Source organism: Cryptotermes secundus, unplaced genomic scaffold (genome assembly GCF_002891405.2).
Source record: "Cryptotermes secundus unplaced genomic scaffold, Csec_1.0 scaffold932, whole genome shotgun sequence".
Classification (NCBI taxonomy): Eukaryota; Metazoa; Arthropoda; class Insecta; order Blattodea; family Kalotermitidae; genus Cryptotermes; species Cryptotermes secundus.
The window spans coordinates 112,857-137,138 of NW_019727409.1; the positions used below are offsets into that span (position 1 = coordinate 112,857).

Here is a 24,282-nt window from a genome sequence, read left to right on the forward strand (position 1 = left end):
ACGGCAACCATGCCAAGACTGAGCGTCCTAGCTACGTGCGCGCATGCTTGGTGGTATTGGGGGGAGTGGGGGAAGCAACAAATGCAACAGGGTTGCCAACAGCCACACGAAAAATTACCCAGTGCTTTGGAGACCTTACTTTTGGAATCAGCTACGTAGATAGGCACCATTTCTGATGAACCTCCTGCCTCCAGAACAATGGCCCCTACCTAACAAACTGTGTGGTGTCACATCTGACAACAGAAGATGGTAGTCTCAAGCCCTCCCATCTTAATCACAATAACGTGTAAATATACAGTGTTTCTTTCAGCAGATCCAAGAGGGCCGAACAAATGGAAGTCCCTTGGAGCAAGACTCATCACCTGTGACAATTCGGGCTAGCATATTGTGTCCTTCATTGTGGTAGCGATCGAGATGCTGTAATTTTCAAGCAAGAGATAGTAAATACAAGGATGATGCAAATGGACAGATGATTAATAGCATTTCAGTGATAATAAATGGTCTAGTAACATCTAATAACAATAAAGGGCTAAACAGTAACATCTTACATTCATATGACAGTGATGAAACCGTTGAGGCAACAAGTAACTTCACGTCTTTTTTGATATAGCAAATTTATTGAACACTTGCTCTTACAATTACAATTCACAGTTTCACAACTACTGCCATCGGCAGTATCACAATTACGTCTCCTGCTGGAGTCCTTGCCATGCATTCGATACAACCCGACTCAATGACTGCTAGCCTGAAACTGACTGGTTAAGCGTTACTCACTAGTAACTCACTCACTCGTAACTGGCTCAATACTCACTCACTCGTAACTGGCTCAATCCTCACTCACTAATCACTACTCCTGAATAGTTTTCGCTGTTCCTTATTTAAGCTCGGCACGGACAACATAGAAAACAATTACATGATAGGTACCACTGTTGCATATCGTTGTGTTTACTGATTGCCTAGCAACAGTCGTTGCACGGACTCCCTTGTTACGTGACGCCATGTTTACAAAGGCGTTGCTGGGCATCGCTGCCAAGAATTGTTTATTGCTGCATAGCAATCTCGGTGTCCCATGTTACATCACCACGGGAAGGGGGCGGGGTGTTTACTGAGTGTTGCACTGTCCACATCACACTATTATTTGCGGGGATATTAATATTAATATAAATTACCTTCTTGATAGTGAAAAGAAAAACAAATTAGATACCTTATTGAGAGCTTATAATTTAATAAGTACAATAAATTTTCCCACCAGAGTTCAAGGAAATTCTGCTACAGCCATTGATAATATTTTCATCGATATTGCTAGAAGGGAAAATTATTCTGTAAGGCCTATAATAAAGGGATTGTGTGATCATGATGCACAATCCATAACATTTAAAACAATAAACATGAGAACACATGCTAAACAATTTAAAATAATAAGAAAAATAAACACAATAAATGACTTCTTAATTAAACTAAGTTATGAAACATGGGACTCAACATTTTCTAGTGATGATGATAATATAATGCTTAACTCCTTTTTAGACACTTACTTGAAAATTTACTCTTCTAGTTTTCCAAAAAAAAAAAAAAATTAAAATTTCAAATAAAATAAGTGATTGGATTACTATAGGAATAATAACAGCCTGTAAATGTAAAAGAGTACTCTGTATGGCATGTAGAAACAGTAAGAATTCAGAATTAGGAAACTATTATAAAAATACTGTAAAATTTTATCTAAGGTCATTAAGGAAGCTAAAAAACTAAAATATGATAACAAAATTCAACATTCAAAAATAAAAATAAAAAACAAATTACATCTATATCCAATATTACATTTCTTGGAATATTCAGTGATGACACAATGTGCTGCAAATACCACACTGAGTATATTAGTTCTAAACCAAGTGCAGTCTGCTACATAATAAGATCGCTTAAACCATACACGTCCATAAATACCTTAAAAATGGTTTATCACTCTTATTTTAATTCTATTATAAATGATGGTTTACCCTTTTGGGGTAACTCACCCCAAAGTATAAAAATTTTTAGAATGCAAAAGAATATAATTACAATTATGTTGGGACGCAGAAGGTGGGATTCGTGCAGGAACTTATTCAGAGAATTAGAAGTCTTACCACTGGCATCTCAGTACATACTATCTCTTATGCTCTTTGTGATAAAAAACAGAAACAGATTCATAGTAAATTCAGAGATTCATAGAATAAATATCAGACAGCAAAATAATCTCCACCAGCCTCTTGTAAATTTGAGTAAATACCAAAAGGGAGTTTACTGTTTAGGAACAATTAAAACAATTTTTATATTTACATTCTTTTTACTCTTTACAGGAATATTTTGGTTATAAATCTTTTTAAGATGTGAGTAGTTGTCTTGCTTTACAATTAAAAGAAGACAATGTTGTCAGTCTGTGTTCTGGTTTTTAGATGCTTATTTTAGATATACACAATCTTTATATCACTGTATACTAGTCTTTATTTAAATTTATTATATAATTAATGTATGTTATTCAAAACTCATTAATGGCATTGTGTTTTAACTATTGAATTTTTAATTAATAGACTTGTATAAAACTGTACAAATTTTATAAGGTTTGCCATTACTTTTACTACTAAAATTAACTTATTTATTATATTGTATATGTTTATCAGTATTTTATACAAATGTCTATGCTACTGGATGACAACTGTAATCCTTAGTTGTGACTGTAACAAGGACGATCTCCACATCCAGATGAGAATGTACTCTCGACAGGATTTATGGAACGTGAATAAATGAAATGCCAGACCCATTCTTTGCAGTTTGCGTCTTGGGGTTGGTATGCACGGCACCCATCATACACACTTTGTGAAAATCTAACCTGTCATGTGACTTCCATTTGTTCCGCCCTCTGAAACATCATCTTTCGGCTGAACATTTTTCCAACGATGAAGCTGTAGAAAGGGAAGTCACCGCCTGGTTCCAACAGCAGCCCAAAGAATTTTATGCTGCTAGTTTTCAGGGGCTTGTGAAATGATGGGACAAGTGCTTCAATGTACATGGAGATTATGTTGAGAAATATAAGCATTTTTCAAATCAGTATTCTTATTTGTTTAAGTTCTGTATCCATTTGTAACCTATTTATTGACTTACCTACATAGTTCTTTAACATGTTGTTATTGCCTTCTGAAGATGGTCATAACTGACCAAAACATGTAAAGGTATCATATAAATATATACTGAGTCACACTGGATGGTGTTGTCAAATCATTTTATACTACATTCTTTTTCTTATGGTCAAACAAGATTTTGGGGCACATGGTAGCATAGTTGATTGAGGCACTGTATTACAAACCAGAAGGTCACAGGTTCAAGTTGCAATGAGGTCACTGGATTTTTTCAATTGACCTAATCATTCCAGCCGCACTATGGCCCTGGGGTCGACTCAGCCTCTAACAGAAATGAGTACCTAGAATATTCTTGGGGGGTAAAGGGCGGCCGGTGTGTAAGGCTGACAACCTTGCCGCCTCTATGAGCTGATTGTCTGGAAAATGTGGGAACCTTAACATCTCACAACCCTATGGGCCTCCATGGCCTGTTACATGGATACCTTTATTTTTTACTATTTTAAAAACAAGATTTTGGGAAAGGTAATTCATCTGTGTGACCTGATATATGCTTGTATTTAGACACTCTGTCCACATAGGGAGCACTGAGCCCTGTAACAGAACCACAGAAGATAAACTGATCTATCTGTTGGTAATGTCTGAAGAAAGGCACATTATTTTCAGTTACACCCACCTATCAAACAAGTAACAATGTCCTTGTTTCCATAACAAGCTGCCCAATGGAGAGGAGTGTTCTTGCTCTCTTCACTGTCCCATGAGTTGATATTGATGCCTGCTGCAATCAGCTGGCACACACGACCAACCCTCAAAAGAAAGAAGTGCCTTGTCAATATTTTTCTTCCATCATAGAGAATTCATAAAAACGTGATGCAAATTTACAAATCACACCCAAATGGTCTTTAAGTACAATGTACTGAAATTACTTCCTATTCATGAAATGCAGAAGACATCAGTTTATCCTTTGAATTCCTACTGATAGAAAGACACACCACACAGTGCACAGTTAAGGAAATCTTCAAGATTTAACACAAATTTGTAGCTAATTTCGTTTTCCATGCATGTTGTACCAGACTGGTTTGTTGACATCAACCTGTCTCCATCTCCAAGAAGTGACTGAGTAGTGGTATAATGCCAATATTTATACCTCCAACAAACTTACTCAGAATTTGCAGTTGCTCTCAGAAGTTCCTCAATATAAATCAGTCGCATCTGCTCAGATGTTGCCACATCAATAGCATTTAGACCTTTTGAGTTTTGTACTCCTGGATCAGCACCACAGGACAGTAATGTTCGCACCACATCACCTTGGTTCATCTGACAACAAGAAGAGGAATGTCTTGTTCACACTAGAACAAGTCTTCTGCTACAGTCACTAGTGTGAGGATTCAACATATTCACAACAACCACAGAAGCACAATCATGATGAGAACAGGAAGACAGACATTAGCAGAATTTTTAAATTGATAATCTTAAAACACAAAGTTAGAAATAACTAAATGAATGAAGGCTCCTTGGATTATCTATCAGCAGGTTAAGGAGCACTGAACAGCAGGGTGCCATTAATGAGGGGTTGCAAAAAATGGTTAAAACAGCACACATGGGCCATTTTAAGGTGAACCTCAGGACCTGCATGAAGAAACAGAGGAAACCTATGGAAAACTTCACTCAGAAAAGTCAGTCTCCTGGACAAAACTTTAATTCAGAACCTCCTAAATACTTTAATGACAAGTGATGCTCCATGAATGCACAGAGTATAAGTACATATTAATGAATATATGTGCAACAGTCTGCTTATGTAGGCAAATTATAAGTAGCAGAGATGAAGTTTCTATAAAGTACATGAAATAAACAAGGGGGGTTATTTCTTAACCAGGCAAATAACTATAAACTGCTCATAGAATATCTAATCACACGGGTATGGCAAAACAGTCCACTTATGTCCAATAACATGAATAATGGGCGTAGATGAATGATGGTCATCATACCTTAGTTGCCATATACAGGAATGTTCCATCTTCAAGAAGTGGATTGTTCAGCACATTCTCCTTCCGCAAATTTGGTTCAATATCATCCCCTTCACCTGCAGCAACATCAACATAAGCAAAAACTGATCAAGACAAGTTATGACATACTTTTATATTTCTTCAACAGATCAGAATTTGTTAATAGGTTTGGTGGAAGATGACATCAGTGTGCTAAAGAGCTATAGGTACATGATCATTATACTACTATACTGGAAAATGTAAGAATACCTAAAGGTTAATTTTGGTCTAACAAAAATGTCACCAAGATTTAGTCAGTCAAGATAACATGGCTGCAAAACAGGTCTAAACAAGTTCAAAACAAATATGTTCCCTTGGTATGTACTACAAACGAAATTACTATATGTGAAAAAATATATGCTAAAATACACAATTAACTTGATGAAATTTCAGTAAAATTACTTAACAACAATTCTACCAGCACAACACATTTTTTTTTCCATTCAAGACTAAAGTCACCCTTTTGTAAATTAATCAAAACATTAAAACAGAGTATACAATGGAAAATCAAAATGCACATAGGAATTAAATTCAAATATCTGAAACAAGCACTTAATAATAAAATAAAGCCTATGCCAGACGTACTGAAACAAACCAGGTAATTTCGCCGGTATTAACTTGATTTCATGGCCGTTCGTTCGGAAAATAAAATTACGTGATTATTAATTCTGCATGATGATTAAAATGATAAATGATATGCAAAATATTTCACTCAAAAAATCATCTTACATGCCTCAAGCACGGACTTAATTATATCAGTCCGGCCTTGTTCAATTGCTGTTTTAATATTATCACACACTTCTTGGAGCATCCTTGACGACACTTCATCAATATTATTCATGTTTCGAATTTCTCATGCACACAAAGGCTGTTTCCTACATCGACTGATTCAAATATCATGTGAAAGTACTCCGCACATATCTGTATAATTCAACATAATTATTACAACATAATACACATAACTACAATAATTCAGGCCATGCCGTTCTAATGCAATAACACACGTATTAACCGGCCTTAACCTACCACAACCGATCGCGGGGACGACGATTACGACGAGGAACAAGAACTTCCTAATAGTTCTATTTTACTTCTCCAGGATGCGCTAATTTGCCCCACGTGCTAAAGTGAATATGACTTGAAGCTCCTCTGCTGGTGGCGGTCGGAACCAATCAGTATTATCCCCGCATGCTCGTCCCAGGCCGGCTTCTTCTGCTAACGTACCGAATTCTACACGATGATCAGATCACATCAGTCAAGTGATTGTCTCAGACTCATTCGCTAGTTCGCTAGGAACCCATCACCACAACCCCGAGAGATTCTGTGCGTTCTCCACGGCAATAGAAAGGGCAGCGATTCTCCTAACCTACTGTGCAACAAGTAAGGCCCGGTGCCCTCTTTAGGGGGACTCTGAACGCAAATAGTCCGACCACAATGGAGCCAGACGGATAATGACGAGGCGACATCAAAACGCCGAACCTGGGATATTTCCAGTTGCCCTCTTCCGCTCTCTGATAGGGAAAGTTGGGTCTCAACGCGGTTCCGAGCTGGACCTAAACTGGAGCTCCATTGGAGACATCAGTTTCCTTGAGAAGGCATTCCTTTAACCTGTCACATTCTTCTTCCTGAAGGTTAGGTTACTCACCCACAACAAGTCCTCTTTCAGCCTCATTCTCGAAGGATCCTTCTTCAAAGCCCCTGAGAGATTTTGGCTCCTTCCTTCATAGTAGCAGAAGGTCAGAAAGCAGAGAAGGAAAGCTTCCCTCCCTCTCCGAGCACCGACGGCAAGGACTCTCGAACCAGCCTTGCTACATGCTTCAGTGATAGCAGAACTCCAGCACTGGTCCCAGTAGAACCGACATGAAGAGGAACACTTCTTATTTAAGAATACAGAAAACGGGATAACTCCAGCCGACCATTGTCGTTAGCAGCAGGTTCATCAAAACCACTACCACTATCCTAGCTGAACCCTCAACCGAGCCCCACAAGAACCATTAGGTTCCTTGACAAGAGGCTTCGTCTTCTTGACTGTTTCCTTTGCTACCCAGGACAGTTCTCGACAATTCGCTTGTCCACCCCATCAAGAGAAGGTCTCACTCCCAATGGACCTCTCGTTAGAGCCCCTGAAAGATTTTAGCTGTTGTAAGGGGAAAGAAATCTGTCCCCCTCGCCATAGAACCCTGCATGTAGGGGAAAGCTACTTTAAAATGGAATGTTTCTCCCTTAGTCCAACCAGGCCTCGGCATGCCACCACCTGTAGTCAGACTTACCTACCAGCCTCCAGGCAAGCCGGCCAGTTGCTTCCAGAGACTGGCTACATTTATCTTTATTTAACATTTACTAGTTCTTTGCACAAGGGGCACGCGGTAACGTAGTTGGTTGAGGCACTATGCTACACGCCGGAAAGTCGAGGAATCGAATCCCATGAGGTGGATGTTTTCAGTTTGCCTAATCCTTCCAGCCACTCTATGGCCCTGGGGTCTATTCAGCCTGCAACGGAAATGAGTACCAGGAATATTCTTGGGGGTAAAGAGCGACTGGCGCGTAAGGCTGACAACCTTACCGCCATCTGTGAGCCGAGTGTCTAGAAAATGAGGGAACCTCAACATCTCACAATCCTATGGGCCTCCACGGCCTGTTACAGTGATACCTTTACTCTTTTTTTTTTCTTTTTTTGCACTTTATTATGAACTGAACAAAGTGGAAGTCGGGCCTGTGTTGTTCGTCAGCATGTTTCATTTGTTACGCTACTTAATGGACTTCGACGAAGTTTGTTCTGTACTAAAAGTTGTTAGGTAACATTAATATTGTCAAGTGCAAGGGGTATGCGTGACGAAAATAACGGGTTATAGTTCGGATGATTGGATTTTTTGGCCCTTCGATTACAATATCTCTTAATTACAATTAATACAGTGCTATTGCTGATTTACACAACATACAGTTCACCGTTGCACACGCACTAGGATTCTAAATTTCCACTAGTCGTCTCCTAGCAACGGATCTCAACACAGGAACTATTACTTCAAATCACTATGAAGTCTTCTCGTCCTTCTACTCTCAAGTGTTCCTAGCTTCTGGATTCATTCTCCTATAAGCACTCTGCATAGGCTCCAAGGAAAACACAGTTCGTATTGTTGATGACGCCACCGCGTTGCATAGCAATGTCCGATACGCTGAAATGTTTACCTAGCCGTTGCCTAGAAATGGATTGCATGACCCCGTTATTACATTTTTGCGTGCATGTATTACTTAGCAACGGCTGTTTCTGTGGCTCAACTGTTCTTACAAGGAACAAATACGCCACAGTATATTTTGATTTACAGCAGAACACCAGTTTTGTTGGCCATATTTCAAAAATACATTTTCATAACAGGATCCAAATTGAGGTACATATATTCAAACGCATGGCAAAGACAGAAGATCAGTATCATTTAACCGACTGTGACTGCTAAGATTGAAGAAAGTGTTGAACAGTTTGGCATTGGGCACAAATTTTTTTCTGCGAGTATTGAGCAGAAATCTATAAGCGAAGGAAACGTTTAAATTTTATGTGTATCAGTCAAGGCGTGTTTTGTTCGAAGCCAAAATTGAACTCTATCTTGCGCCTAGAAAACGACTCAGCCTACCAAAATTGTTTAGGTGACCTAGAATATAGCTCTCATTGAAAGATACAACCTGAATTCAAATACTTTCTGATATGCTGAAAGAAATGCAAGAAAATATAATTTCTGGATATCTAGTGTGATTAGATAGCCTTGAAAGGATTCTGACGATGGTGTATACTGCACTTCTTTTGGCTTGTTTTGGGCTTCATCCATCGTCTGGTATGTAAAAGACAAAAGACCACGACGTTTCTCCAGTGATTGAGACTAGCTTTTTCTAACGGGCCCAACTGAGTAGGTTTATCCTTCTCCACCCACCTGAAGACGGAGACAGATTCAGTCTCCGAAACGTCGTGGTCTTTTGTCTTTTACATACCAGACGATGGATGAAGCCCAAAACAAGCCAAAAGAAGTGCAGTATACACCATCNGTGATTAGCTTTGAATGAATGAACATATATTTGCAATGAATGAGAATCAAGAAAATCAGAATTTCAAAATACTTGTATCAAGGAACGGATCTTAAAACTCGTGGAATCCGTTGAAGTAGCCTTTACACTTTCCTCTGTTATTTAAAATGATTTAAATTAAAGCAGATGATCAGTACGAAAGCAAACTTTATTCGGTTCCCATGAAAAGTTCCCAGAAATAATATCCAGTTTTATGAGAAATCATCCATATTAAAAAATGAAATTCACAACACTGATAACAGTGTTGCAGACATTCATCTACGGCCTTTATAAAAACAACAGAAAGTGAAAGGGAAACTCAAATCCTGCTTTTATCTGAAACCTAACTGACAGACGTTCAGCTTCAAACAAGAATTATGCCCCTTATGTGGACGATCGATTTGGCATAGATGTTTTTCATTACATAAAACAAGTAGCTAACACTGAATTAATAATGAAAATACCTAAACTACATCCTTATATAGTTTGCGATTCAGGGGTAGACATAAGAACTACACACAGAATAAAGTTCTTAAGAAGGTTTTGATTGCTTCACTAGTCCCGTCCCCCCAACCTCCCACACACCCTTCTCAATTAACAGTTTCATTAATTTCTATTCTACTGTATTTAGAATATCTAATAGTATTTTAACATATGGGAGAATAGAAATATGTAATTCATAATTGTCAGTATGAAATCGGAGTGATTTTAAAATGTCCTGCATTGTTTGTTACTTTGCGAAACGAAAGTGCTTCGCCTAAACCTTGCTAAGAGAATTCTCTTACTAGACTGATTTCAGAATGCCAGGAATACAATAATCCATGAAATACATTCACTTCCATTGTTTGTTGCAGTCAAAATTGTTGAATTTTGCATCACGCATTCATGTGTTCCTGAATCTTTTCTTGCAAACACTGTGACATGATAGCCGAAAGCCGGAATAGTAAAACGAGTAGAGGCGGCCATTGCTAAGCAACATGCCGCTTAACACGTCACGCACCAATAGAAGGATTCTTGGAAGCGGCGTTTTCTACGCGGTCTATTCCGAGATTATTAGCCCTGCGAGTTGTAGGAGGCAGCGAAAAAGAAACCCAATGACTGGGAGTATAACTGGACCACTCTCTTCCTAGGGGATATAAATACGAAACCTGGCCCTCCAGGTTGTGGGAGTCTCGTCTTTGAGAGAGTAAAATGTGATCATGAGTCCTGCAGGACTCGGATCTGAGAATGATTGCGCTGGCTTTATAGAGCTCTGATTAGGTCACTTACGACTTATGCGGTCCCACCTGGGATTATGTCACGGATTATCGACTCTTGAGATTGCAACGCTTGCAGAACAGAGTATACCGGGCTTTTGGAAATTTGACTGGAGCACACCGGTCCGCGAATTGCACGTGGATTTCAAAATTCCCTATGCGTACAACTATGAGTACATAGGTAAATTATACAGAACGCAGACAAAAGGAATTCTGAACTATATAAATCGAAATGTACGCGGTATCAGACGAGGAGAACCCACGTATGCAGTTTCGGAGTGGCGTAATAAGTTAAGGCATAACCTACTGCACAAGCCTGCATTGCCAGAAATCCCCTGTATGCCTTGTATAAATGTTACTTAGCACAGTGCAGCGAGAGAGTACACAAAGCCCATAGTGACACGGACGCTATAACGCGGGTGTACTCGTCCTGACACTACGGTGCAATAAACTGAGCGCTACATGGACAGACCGACACTCCCCCGTCGAAGAGGAGGTCTCATTTCGAAACAGATACATATCTAGGAGAGAATAAAAAACTTGGTCACGGATCTCAAGGAGACCGAAGCCAGCAATGACTGTGCTGAAGAAGGCCAGCAGCAATTTAACCGACCGAGCGAAGCGCTAAATTTATTGCACCGCAGTTTCAGCACGAGGGCTTATTTTGTTGTGGAATATAAAGAAACGGCGTGAGTACCAGTGCATGCAAATAGTTTCCATTGTGTGTTGGAATATAATGAAAAATTGAAAATATGACGTATACGAGGAGTCCATTTTTTAAAATGAGAAATGTTGAAATGTCTTTAAAATTTCATGTGGGATAAATTACAAGTGTATACTAGAAAAGCCATTGACCGAATTTGTGCAGCCCTGTGTGTTGTATGCGGTTCATTTGTTTTGCTCTCTAATGATGTACATAATAAAGAGGTGAGGAAGGGGGTGCGGCCGCTTGTGTAATCCGACGTCAGCTGCATCTCACCTTAAATTATAACAGCCCTTAGCGGTCCCTTGTGGATTTATCGTCTGCGCCACTTGGTCGACAACTCTAAGGTATACCCTCGTACTCAGTGTTTTTCCTTTCTGTCCTCAATTGCAGAGAACGAGTAATTGCATGGACCTTTGCCACGGTACAGGATAAGAACATTGTATTGTATAACATAGTAAAGACCAAAGTTCTTCATATCTGTCACGTGTTCTAGACATGGACAATACAAACCAAACGAAGAATTCGCATACATCTCAATCTGCAAAAAAATATGTCATGTCATAGGCTATTTATAATATTTCTGGTCACTTAATGTGTGCAATACTCATAAAATTAGCAAATACTGATTCTTAGTCTGATTCTCACCTTTCATAGCCAAAAATCTGAAGAGTTATCTTCCGGAATATGAGGCCGTGTAGTCCGTTTAAGTCAATAGAAATTTCAGAGGAACATGTCGCCTCTACCTTCAGGATCGAAGAATAAGCCAAGAAAGAAACCAATATTAAGCAGGTACCTGAGTTGGAATCAGATTTCGTTGGCAAATAATACGTTATTCAGAATTTACATTCCATTGCAAATGACGTTTTTAAACCACGTGGAGTAGTGTAGTCTCTTATTTTCGGTCTGGAGTAAAAATGACTCAAATACCCAACGCTGTGTAAATCCCATTGACTTAACCATAGTGCACCGTCGTGAAGGTAAATATTCGTATATCAGGTGTATAGTACGAGCAATAACCCAGTGGGTGTCGGGTGTAAAGTGGCCGGAACGTGAAGCGGACCACTCAACTCCATCCATTGTCGACGTCAAGAATGGTGGAACTATAACTCCACCCCCTCATTTTCATGGCTTGAAGCTTAATTAAGTATAAGGACAGCTTTACCTTTCTTCAAAGCAATGCCACAAAATGGCGCTAAATATAATATTTCATTTTATAAACATCAGGCACTTAGAGTCAGTATATGCATCATTATACAATTTGCAGGCTGATGGAAGTACTCAGGGATCAGACAGGACATACCGAGACATATCTGCCCGACGTCATGACCATTTCTATTCAAGACAAGAGCGACAGACACGCCGCAGTGACAGATCCTGAAGTTAACACTTTCCACAGAGCCATTGCCTCCATTGTTGTGCTGGCGCAGTGCTTCGGGCTCCTGCCTGTCCACGGTGTCACCGCCCCTAGCGCCCAATCTCTTAGGTAGGTTGAAAATCTTATTATTGTTATTCCTCAAGTCACAGACTTAACAGCCTAGAGAGGCTACTCCAGAATTGGCACGTCCATCTCTTTTGGAGTGATAAACTCTGGTTCTCAGGTACGTTGATCTGAGGCTGACGCAGTTAAAACATAAAAAAACTCCGTAGCCTGTAGTCCGCAAGCGAACTATACCGACCGAGCGACCGCCGCTTATCAGCGAAGTTAGTGCCAACTTTTGCAGATATTAAATATATTATTGGGAAGAATTTAAGTTTTAATCAAATCTAGTGCCAACTTTTGCAGATCTTAAATATATTATTTGGAAGAATTTAAGTTTTTATCAAATTTCCCAAAAGCATTCATCACACAGAGACTGCTATGTGACACAAAATACAAAGCTCGTAAATATCTGAAACTTCTATTTCAAATGTTTTCCGATACGGGGAATGTGTAACGGATAACAAAAGTAAATATTATCTGGGTTTGTATGGCGCACTTTGATTAGCTTCACCAGGCGGCTGCTGTATCTTCAGTAAATAAATATTAAGACAAATTCCGCATGGAGAATCATACGCTACGAATTCGGAAAATGCATGACCCGACAATTTAAGATCTCTAATTCTGGCGTTTATGCAGCTATTTCTGAGTAGTGGGTCTGGGACGAGTTCCACTCAGCCTCGTGAGTAAAACTGAGGAGCTACTTCAAGGAAATAGCGGCTCCGGTCTAGAAACCCGAAATTAACGGCCGTGGGGATTTTTTCGCCAACAATCGGCTGTCGCTCGGTAGGTATAGTTCGCTTGAGGACTAAAACCACGGAGTTTGTTTTTTTTCTTTATAAGGGATGAGTTTTATGTTTTATTTCGACGGCAGATTCAAACTCGATCCCTCCTGATCCACCATCCACCCATATAAGTCAGCATCGTCATAAGCCCGATTTAACCGCTCATTTTTTCGACAGGTTTCGATGGGCGAGTGCCCGCGTGGTGTACACGGCCTTTGTGCTGTGTCTTTTGCTCTTCATGGTCTTGTTCTGCAGCCTCTACACCCTGCAGATCGGAGGTTCATTTCAAGATGCTCGTAAGTGTTTAGGATACAAGATCAACCCTGTGACAGTTCACATCGTCACATGATTTCCATACACCCAATTTATTGTATTTCCTTTCAGTTGTGGGAATGAGGTGAGACTAGGCTCCTTGATATTGCAGTCTCTAACTGACCTATCGTACCCACCCTAATGACAGACGATTGTGGAGTGTTGGTGGAATAATAATGACATTGGAGATAAAAGTGCTCAAAAAATACGTGTCCCAGTCTCACTTTGCACACCATAAATCCCACATTAATTTTTCTACGACTGAACCCAAATTTCTGCTCTAACACGTCAACGAATGGCTCTCTGATCTTTGGAAAAGCTCTCATTTCTCAAGCGGTTAGTCGCTGGCTTCCCACCGCGGCGGTCCGGGTTCGATCCCGGGGTCTGGTCAAGTGGGATTTGTGGTGGACAAAGTGGCGTTGGAGCGGGTTTTGTCAGAGTACTTCGGTTTCCCCTGCCAATCTTCATTCTACCAAAAGGTCATGCATGTGCCTACGTCAAGTGGCTCAATGGCTACCAGCATCTGAATATAGCCGCCATTTTGCTGCTGTTTTATATTCTCCGAAGGAAACTATTTCAAGAAAAGTTGCATTGCATATTTGTCCAAGATCTATTACAAATGGCCCTTCAGGACATTAAGACTAGATTCGCTCCTATATCGCAAGTTCCTACGCTCAACATGTTTTTGTTAGCAACTGTAGGGAATTAAAATCACAGTGCTATCATAGCCTATAATGGTATAATATCCATCCCAAATTTCGTGAATCGATCAACTGGTTCAAAAGTTGAAGTGGGAGATACATAGACAAACACACATATAGCATGGTGATCACATAAGTTTATTTTTTCTTAAGGAACGAAAATAGGCTAAAACTTCATCTGCGAAATGTGCGAGTGCCCTAGTGGAGTGTATATTTTCAGTTTCGTTTAAGAAAGGTAATTTTTAAGAACTACTTTCTACATTTTCTTACAATCGAGCGGAACCTCTTAACGCTTTACGGCAGGAAACTCACATTTCATATCTGACCTTGTACAGTTTTTTGATAATGTACCGAATTAATTATGCCCTCCTCGATTTTTTTCCCCAATACACAATGGAATGACTGGCAGATTGAAGAGTGTACAGAGTCATTGTATCCTGACAGACGCGGACCGGCCATATTTTCATAACAAGCAGGTGCAAGTGTTCTGCTTTATCAAGGGGCGTCCCTGAAAGAATTTGAAGGAATATCTGATCAAGTATTAGATTTAAATGTGCCAATGACTTCTTCTTCGCATTAATAATGAATGTTAGGTTATATCGGAAGAAATTGGTAGAAATCTGACATAAAGTAAATAACGTATATTTTCAATAACCCCGTGAAAATGAGTAGAGTAGGACAGTTAAGTGCGAGAAACGAACACAGGTAAAAACATGCACTTATAAATTGCTAGGTGCCATTGGAATTTTCCAAATTCTCTAAAGTTAAGGAAGTATTGAGTGCAACACAACACTACAACACTAATACATGTAATTCACATTCGGAAGTACCCGGTTCGAATCCCGGTCAAGTATCAATTATTCTGAATATTTACCGTGGTTTCGCTCAGTGACTCCAAACGAATGCTGGGATAGTACCGTAATATAAGTCAAGGCCGCGTTACCAGACATATATCCTGATTCTTCAGCATTTGTTACTGTCGTGAGGTAACAATAATGAAACTGCATGAGGACGGTACGTGCAGTACACTGTTATCATTATCACAGTAATTCGGAAGGCAATTAATAACCGTGGGCACTCCCATATGGACTGAAAGTGTTTTATTTATTCATATTTAATTATCTACGTGTTATAAAACAGAAAATATGTGTTATAATGTCAAAATTCTTATTTGAAACTTATCATTAGCTAGTCCAGTCCAGCCGTCGCAACCCACGTACCTTAAATCCATTTTTGTGTTACCTTTTCGTCTTGTCCTTCCTCCAAAGAGAACATTTATCCGTGAACAGTCCGTACGCTGTTCTCTTTATATTCACAAGATCGATTTCCTCACTTTTATGAATTGCCTCAAAGCATATCTTGCTTTTCACAGTAGCCGTTGTTTCCAGAGTGCATGATCTTCTACGGTATAGGGACTGCCACGTACGCCATGTTCCTGGAGATAGCCAGGCGCTGGCCGCGGCTTATGGTGCAGTGGAGCACCGTGGAACAGAAGCAGAGTTGCTACGGTCCGTCACGGCGCCTGCGTCTCAAGATTCGATGTATCACCGCCATGATTCTATCGGGAGCAGCAGGTATTCCACCAAGTTTATTTTCTCCAACATCGTCTTCCTCTTCTACACCTTCGTCTTCTACTATGTCCTCGTCATCGTCTTCTCCTTTGCCATCGTCACGTATTTCACGTTCCTGTGGTTCATAAGAATTGACCAATCCGGATTGTTTCTTCCATAGTTTTTGCTTTCGCGCATGCGTGCTGGTATATATACGTATGAGGAAGTATAGCGACGTTGAAGAACTCGATCTCGAGATATTAACGGATTTGTGCGTTTTGAGCCCATCTAAAAATAAAAGAGTGATTTTTTATGTACCGTCTGTCTGTCTCTCTGTGTGCGTTGTAATACATATCATATCTTTGAGCAGTCAATGTCTGATTGTCACTTAGCCACTATGTCGGCTTTCCTGTACACTACTGTTCCACTGGGCCGCTGCAAAGCTCAGAATGAGACTCAACTGAACTGCCTCTTCCCACAAATTACCAACCATACTTTAAGGGCGGCAAAGCCATTTTCGAAAATTTTCGCATGATCTCGGCCAACCTTAGTCTACCTAATTTTACCCTAGTTTCCTGAATAATCCAGTTGGGGGGGAGGCAGCGGTGTTTCTTGAAAGAGCGATCCACAGACACTCGTAACTTCCTACCAGCTGGGGTCACGCGACAGTAGCTGTAGATGTGCAGCTCGCTAGCTCCTGAAAGGCCGGAAGAGCTTAATTCGTATTCCGAATTCAACAGAGAATCCGTCATGCTTCGGTCCTGAATATGAAAACTTAAGTTTCAAAAATTGAGTCCTTTCAAACGGACTCAAAATATAAAACGGCTCTAGGAATTCTGTTTAAGTTTTGGTAATTTATAGAGACCATGTCCCAAAATAAGAGTGTATGGTTGTATCTTCAGGAAATAAAGACACGTACAATGAAATAAACCACAGAAAAAATAGATTCCGGTTATGGAAATCTCAGCCGAGGGGCTTTTGGCTGTCATTTGGTTGATGCTCATGACACCACAGCAGAACTCTTGATGAGCAAGTTTGGCGTCCTTGGAAAAATTTCGAAGGGACTAGGCTACAGCCTTGATACACTTATAAGAGTTTGTATAGAAAGTGAAATGATGCAGGTTATGGTTGGTCAAATAACGTGTCATGGTCGGTCTTGTCAAACATGCTGAGTGATGAGAGAATCATAGCTTCAGTGGTTCACCCTAAAAAGTGATTGCCGATATGATGCCATTTCAGTTACGAAAGGAGAGATTACATCCGAGCACTTCCTAAATGTGTTAACATTATAGGGTGGCCTTTCCAGCTTCTTCTTCTTCTGAGGTACCACTGTTCAGAATTTAATGTTGCAATGTTATCCGTAACGCCGACATGGGTGGCTTGAAGCAGTACCTAGTAGAACCCGGCGTGGCAAGTTGATGTTGCGGTGGAGTCTCAGCCTGTGTTATTTTTTTTCTCCTTTCTTGATGCCCCTATCCAGAATACAGAAAAGTTTCGGGAAGAACTGTGCCTTTTCTACGACTGCTGGAAGCAGAGTTTAGTGTCTGTACTGGCTGCTGATGAATGAGTTTGGGGTCCGATTTCTGAAATCTAAGAGTAAGAGACGGTCCCCTTATGTGCTGAACTTGATGGGGCTCAGAATGCGAATATGGTTGCGTGTGTAGCATTCACAAAGTACGTGAAGGAGTTCCTTACCGTCAATGACTAGCTTGATGTGTAGTGAGACTAAAGCAAAGTCCTCTTACATCCTGCTTAGAATTTCCAGAATTTCGTGTCATCTGAGCTCGGCCTATGTGATTAGTTCCTCAGAGTTGGCACATCAGAATTGGATCCGGTTTCTCTGAAGATTGTCTCAATATTTGCAGTTGAACACCTCCTGAACGAGTACAACAACTTGAAATTCGCTGCTCAGCAAGCCAACACCACGACTAGCATCATTCGCCAGTACATGCTCAAGAGTCACCATCATCTGTTCAACTACGTCGGTTATTCTCACGCCTGCGCAGCCGTTGCCACCATGGCCGGAGCTCTAGCCACCTTCTCCTGGAACTACATGGATCTTTTCATCTCCATCACCAGCATCGCGCTAGCCGAGCGGTTCCGCCTGCTGAACCGACACCTGCAGAACGTCAGAGGAAAGGTAACATTGTTCTATATGATAGAGCCTGAACTGACACTTCGACATAATTTTAGTCTCATGTGTCTATTTCGTTAGGAGCTGTTGCAGAGTCTTGCATTTTAATATTTCCTCTCTCTCTCCAGACCTCTCCCAAAATCTGGTGGCGCATTATATTCGCGATCGTTCCTCTGTCTTAAATGATATCGTGGGAAATGTAGTTAACTAATTAAATTAGTTTATGTTACAGCAACACTGAGCAATAAAGTTGCGACTGTAACATGTGAATTGTAGTATTTGATTCACGTTCTGCACTACCGCGTACACCCTTTTCAATAGATTTTGTGCCCACTTTATAGCTAATAATTATTAAAATTCAAAACTTTTAAAGCTTTTAATATTCTTTGAGAACGTTTAATGTCATGACGTCTATATTCACAAACTATTCAAAATATTTACACGACTGATATGTGAAAAATGTGAAGCCGTTAACAACTGAAGCGTGAGCTTTGTAACTGGCGAAAGGGGAATAATTTTTGTTAATATGTCTTGTTCTGCTTCTTGTCTTAATGAAATAGGCGCTATTGTCTCTTTTGCATTCAGTCGATCTTTTCCTTGGATGTCTCAGATGTCCTTACCCTCATAATCCGTATTCGTTGAGCTGAGCCCTTCTTGAGAAGCCGTCAATTGTGCAGGTACTCAAGAACTTACCAGCATTTTATGGAATCCGAAGATTCATTACCGTGTTCACAAGAGCCCTCCTTTGGTCCATATCCTGAGCCAGATCAATCCAATCCATACCACCCAATCCTATCTGAGATCCATTTTAATACAGTCCACCCACCTACTCCTTGTCTTCCCAGTGGTCTCCTTCCTTCCGGGTTTCCCACCAATATCCTACATGCATTTCTGCTCTCCACCATTCGTTCTACATGCCTTGCCATCTCATCCTCCTTGATTTCATCATTATAACTTATATTTGGAGAAGAGTACAAGTTATGAAGCTCCTCATTGTGCAGTTTTCTCCAGCTTCCTGTCACTTCAGCTCTCTTCGGTCCAAATATTTTCCTCAACACCCTGTTCTGAAACACCCTCAGTCTATGTTCCTCCCTTAATGTCAGAGAGCAAGTAGTCTAACGCACTAGTACCATCCATTCCCTGTACGTACTCCAGCAGCAGTCTGGCCGGCTTCTGATCTATACAACTGCTTTACAGACGCTACCAGGGCAGATCTGGAAGCAAATCCGTGAGCATTATACGAGTCTGATGGACCTGACAGACACACTCAACTTGTGCATATCTCACATGGTGCTTTTGTCTTTTGGAAGCAATCTTTACTTCATATGCCTCCAGCTCTTCAATACTCTTGGGTAAGTTTAGGGCTCTGAACTTAGTTCTGATAATTATCAGTGTAAACAGGACAAAGTTCAGAATTCTGTGGCGTGACGCATGTTTATCGTGGAACCTTGACAGACGCTAAGCCTACTTCTCATAATATTCAAATCGGAGGATAATCTACAACCATCCCGTTTTTATGGAATCCGAAGTTTCATCACTCACTAATTGCACCCTGTGCTGAATAAACTGATTCCAGCATCTCATCACAATTCTTTCTCCCTAAGATACATTTTAATATTATTCTTCCTTATATTTGTAGGTCTTCCAAGCAGTATATTTTCACGTAGAGAGGCAGATGTAATTCCAAGGAACACAATTTCAGATTTAAGGGTACCAAAATGTCCGGTTACATCTCGAAGGCAGACTTCCGCCGAAAAACAAAATTGACCACTTTATAAAACCGACAAATATTGCAATTCCTCAGAGCTTTTAAAATGAGATTTTGAGTCATAGCTAAATGGGGTATCATAGGCTGTGGCTGGGAAAATGCGTTTGAAATTATTTTCATAATAAATAATTATTTTAATTACTCTAGACTTGTTCTATGATTTTTTAGTGTTTTAAAGCAACTGGACAATGTTTATGGACCTGCAGAAACGTGACGAGAGGCACTGTGGTGTTCAGGTGTGAATGTTTAAATCCATTGCAGTCGGCTTGCCAAGTGGTATGAACGGGTCTATTTCTACTGGTCCTTCGGGTTCCTAATCCTACGAACAGTCACGATGTCGCTCTCTGTGGCCAGCATCAACGATGAGAGTCATCTTCCCAGGTCGGTGCTCTTTGCTGTTCCGGCAAGGGGCTACAACGTTGAAGTGAGTGGTCCATCAACCTCTTCGCGTTTCCAGTCCGTTGACTCTGGCGTCTACCTTACGATTTCTGCCCGCAAGCGCCTTCGGGCCGACTCTGTTTTAGGGTCTCTTCAATCCCTCGTACATTATTATGGATTTTGTTCTACATGAAAACTAAGGAAACGTATTTACTGATGATGGAGTCCATTTCCGACACGCGTTAATGGGCATCGGTGATATTTCTTATTTAAGGCTCACACTAAGAGATGTCTCGCGAATCTGATTTTGGTTTGCGTCAATCCGATGTAACCTGTATTTCACACGATGCCCATATCGAAGAATTTTGAACTGTGGCTTAAAACAAGATTTGCAGAATCGTTCACTTTGGATCAGGATGTACACACGAGTATCCTAGTCCCAAATATCTGCAGAAATAGCAGGTTATAAGGGCATTATGAAATAGACTTGATAGGATCGCGATATAGTAACAAAATTGGATTGAAGCAATCCTTAACGCCATGCACCTCAGTTTCCGTGTTCACCTTTTGAATCTCGGTAATCCCTATGCTCCTAGCTGTTAGAAATAACTTCGACGAATAATTCAGAATTGTTTATTACGTTTTTGTGGAGATGCATTTCAATTCTCTTCAAATTAGTTTCTGTTCAATATATAGACTTATCCTTCTATCCATGGCTCTACGGTCCTTGTGGACCTTGACCACTTTTTCAATTTTGTAATTATGCACAGTCGGCAGGACTCCTTGGACGGGGGATCAGCCAATCGCAAAGCCGCTACCTGAGCATAGAACGCAAACACGGAATAAACACACACATACATCCGTGACTTGAGCGGAATTCGAACCCACGATCCCAGTGTTCGAGAGAGCGAAGACGGTTCACGGCTTGGATCGCGCGTTCACTGGGATCGGCCATATGGGCCTATTTACATGTTTAAAAGTTTATCCATTTTTACAGTAAATTTCTATTTGCTTAAGTATGCACCACGCCGTGAAGACATGCGGGGAGTAGCGTCAGGTCATAAGCAGATTATGCGTAGACCATACTAAAAATTATTAAAGCTGTAATTGGGACGGCGCATGAGCTGCTTGTTCTTTCCCCAGAAAATTCACTTTCACGTACATATGCATTTCCTAAAGCTTTAATATTTGTTCCTTTCTTATTGTTACTATCGTTAATAACGTTCCCATCTCAAAACTTAGTGCATCCGCCACCTTATTACCGATTGTAGGGAATTTAAAATGACCACTTAAGTGTCCACCAATGGGATAACGTTCGTAAGAAATTTCATCAAAATTCTTTCAGCGGAGGACAGGCAGACGTGATCATTCTTGCGAGATTCGAGGTTTTCAAGACTGTGACTGTGAAAAATGCAGTCTTCTGGGATATGGCGCCGTGTAGATATTGTGTAAACCAACGTTTCGGAGGAAAGTATCGCCTCCATCTTCAGGGTACAAAAATTCGCTGAGTCAGTCCGCAGCCACCTGTTTAAGCTGGTTCCTCGCTCGCTGATTTTTATACTCTGAATATGGAGGCGATACGTTCCTCCGAAATGTCGGTTTAAGCAATATCTACACGGCGCCACATCCCAGAAGACTAAATTCTTCGTGGCCATTCTTATGTGTTTTTGTCCTGCACACTCTGAAAGCGCGTATTGTAATTCTGTTAATAACAATGTGTTCGAGGAATAAGTTTTAAAATTGGTGTGAAAAGATCATAAAATTATTACAGTGTTGCTATAGAAAGAATGGGTTACAAGAAGCGTTGCCGAGTCGATCGGTTAAAATCCACCAGCAGTAGTTACGTAACGGCAATAGTGGATTAGATCAAGCATTGTAAAATCGGATATTAAGAATAGTCACTCGTCCACTTGCTTCAGTCTCTAATGCGACATAAATTTTATTTTAGAATGTAATCATAATCACAATTAATTTCTTAAGATGTCATTAAAATCGCATTTTATTTTACTGTTGCGACATGTTTCGGCCCTATAAGGTCATCCTCAGGCAACTGTTAATTGATTGAAACTGAAGCATTGTTATCAGCTCAGAAGTCAATATACAGAATGATTCCATAGCTAGGAAACCCAAACATTCCTCAATAACTTTTTTTTTTTAATTTTTGTATCGTTCCCAATGAAAATTGACATGTACGTACATCCTGCACAGTGGGATCACGCATCTTCAGGCTCCCTGCGTGTCGGAGTCAAAACAGTTCCGGCTGTCTCTAGGTTTCTCACCAATCTGTGAATACATGATTTTGTAGGTACACTTCCTCCACCATACTTGTTCCGAAATGCCCTTTGACATTGTATAAATGAACCCGTTCTTCAGAATTCACGAAAAATAAACACACGCAGTTCAGATGAGTACACGTTTTTTCGGCACACGCTATCACTCTACGCTGAATCAAACGCCCGTTTGGCGCTCGCGTCTCGACGTCACGGGCTACGGTCCACTTCGTTGAGGGGTGTGATGGTTCTACTTCGATAGACGTAAGCTTCGTCCATGTCAGTTTTCACAGGGAACCATATTTCTTGCGAGAGAATCACACGTTATTACATGCTACTAATAAATGTCATCGTTGTTTGAGAATGTTATGTCGAGACTTCACTCACGCTACTTTCATATTGTGGCGTCCGCGCTATGTTCCTTTGTGCGTAGCTCTCCCTAGTCGGGCGTATATCTCCAATTAGCAGTTGCATGAGGATGGCCTTATAGGGCCGAAACATGTGGCAACAGTAAAATAAAATGTGGTTTTTAATTAATTTTAGTAAATTAAATGTGATTGTGATGACATTTTAAAATAAAACTTATGTTACATTTGAGATGGAATCAATGGAACAGGATGCTGGAATATGTCAGTAATATCGTTGCTATAACCAAGTGGTTTACAAGGAACATTGCAGTCGGCCCGTTTTGATATAGAGTAGTAGTAACAACAGCGGCTCACAGGATGAAACCCGCAAAATCTGTTTGTTACGACCTGTTGCCATGGTAACAGTTCGTTCTTACAGGTGTCGCGGTTCCTACAACTGGTTACCACGTGCGAGGTGGCGCTCACAGGCCTCAATTTCTTCTCGGTGACCCGGACAATGCTGCTCACGGTAATGTCCTACAAAGTAATTTCATTATTGTTGAGACACCTCATTATCTCCATACCTTGTTCATTACAGTAGTCTGCCTTCTGTTCTGAGTGGAAGAATGTAGTAATACCAACGTCACAAGTTATTCCTAGTATTTATGTTAAAATGAACATGCCTTGCTGTCAGTGTTAGTGAACAACTTTAAACAGCCAAATGTATACCATTCCTGAACACAATACCAGTGCATTTTTTTCAATTCATAATGAATATTTTTACTTGCAGATGGCGGGTACGATTGTGACTTATGAAATCGTGCTAGTCCAATTCAGTCACAACGATTCCTGAGGGCTGTGTGTGTCTGTCGGCTTATTCTTTGTTTGAGAGAGTACCCTACGAGAGAAGCACTTTAAAATAGTAAAATTTAATAAATTTATAAAGCTCCATCTTTTGAAAATTTAATTTTTGTGATGTTGCAACTTGTAAAACTGTTATTTTATCAATGTTGCGATGTCACATGCGTTAAATGTTCCCGTGTTGGCACTGTGTATGTTGTGATCAGACTAGGAAGTGGTGATGTGAAGTGCAATAAGTACATCTAGCGAGTATATATCTGCTGGATACAATCGTAAGCCAGCACTATGAAATCCACATTGAAGCATAATTCCATTTCAGCTTTATCCACTTCCAAACCTTAATTTTACAAATGGTGACTACACGTATTTGAGAGGGTTCACCGTCATAATTGTAAATGTATTTCTTATTTCCTACATCTAAGCTGTATGCACAGTATGCACGTATATCAAAGCCTCATATTTAACTACTTTAATTGTTCTGGAGCAAAAAAAGTAAGTTGGAAAATCTGACACTACGTAAAATTTCCTCCTTTGT

The 24,282-nt window shown here is 40.3% G+C and overlaps 2 protein-coding genes across 3 annotated transcripts in view; one reads left to right on the forward strand and one right to left on the reverse strand.

Moving 5' to 3' along the window:
- LOC111864751 overlaps nucleotides 1-6,200 on the reverse strand; it is a 52,532-nt gene extending 46,332 nt beyond the window's left edge. The window contains exons 1-5 of one of the 2 annotated variants that reach the window (XM_023852252.2): nucleotides 6,179-6,200; nucleotides 5,882-6,073; nucleotides 5,096-5,190; nucleotides 4,270-4,424; nucleotides 3,784-3,914 (exon numbers count right to left, since the gene is read on the reverse strand). In XM_023852252.2, the coding sequence (XP_023708020.1) occupies nucleotides 3,784-3,914; nucleotides 4,270-4,424; nucleotides 5,096-5,190; nucleotides 5,882-5,993 (493 nt within the window). In that variant the 5' untranslated portion in view covers nucleotides 5,994-6,073; nucleotides 6,179-6,200. Of the gene's footprint in view, nucleotides 1-3,783; nucleotides 3,915-4,269; nucleotides 4,425-5,095; nucleotides 5,191-5,864; nucleotides 6,074-6,178 lie in introns of those variants that run through there. The other variant, XM_023852253.2, reaches the window with a different exon arrangement.
- A 5,168-nt stretch (nucleotides 6,201-11,368) lies between these two features.
- LOC111864756 (gustatory receptor for sugar taste 64f) lies at nucleotides 11,369-23,739 on the forward strand. The gene is made up of 9 exons (XM_023852262.1): nucleotides 11,369-11,385; nucleotides 12,429-12,647; nucleotides 13,604-13,722; nucleotides 15,828-16,013; nucleotides 17,855-18,129; nucleotides 19,321-19,475; nucleotides 20,153-20,315; nucleotides 23,326-23,415; nucleotides 23,677-23,739. Exons 1-9 carry the CDS (start codon nucleotides 11,369-11,371, stop codon nucleotides 23,737-23,739), a joined length of 1,287 nt encoding a protein of 428 aa, XP_023708030.1.
- The last annotated feature ends 543 nt before the right edge of the window (nucleotides 23,740-24,282 follow it).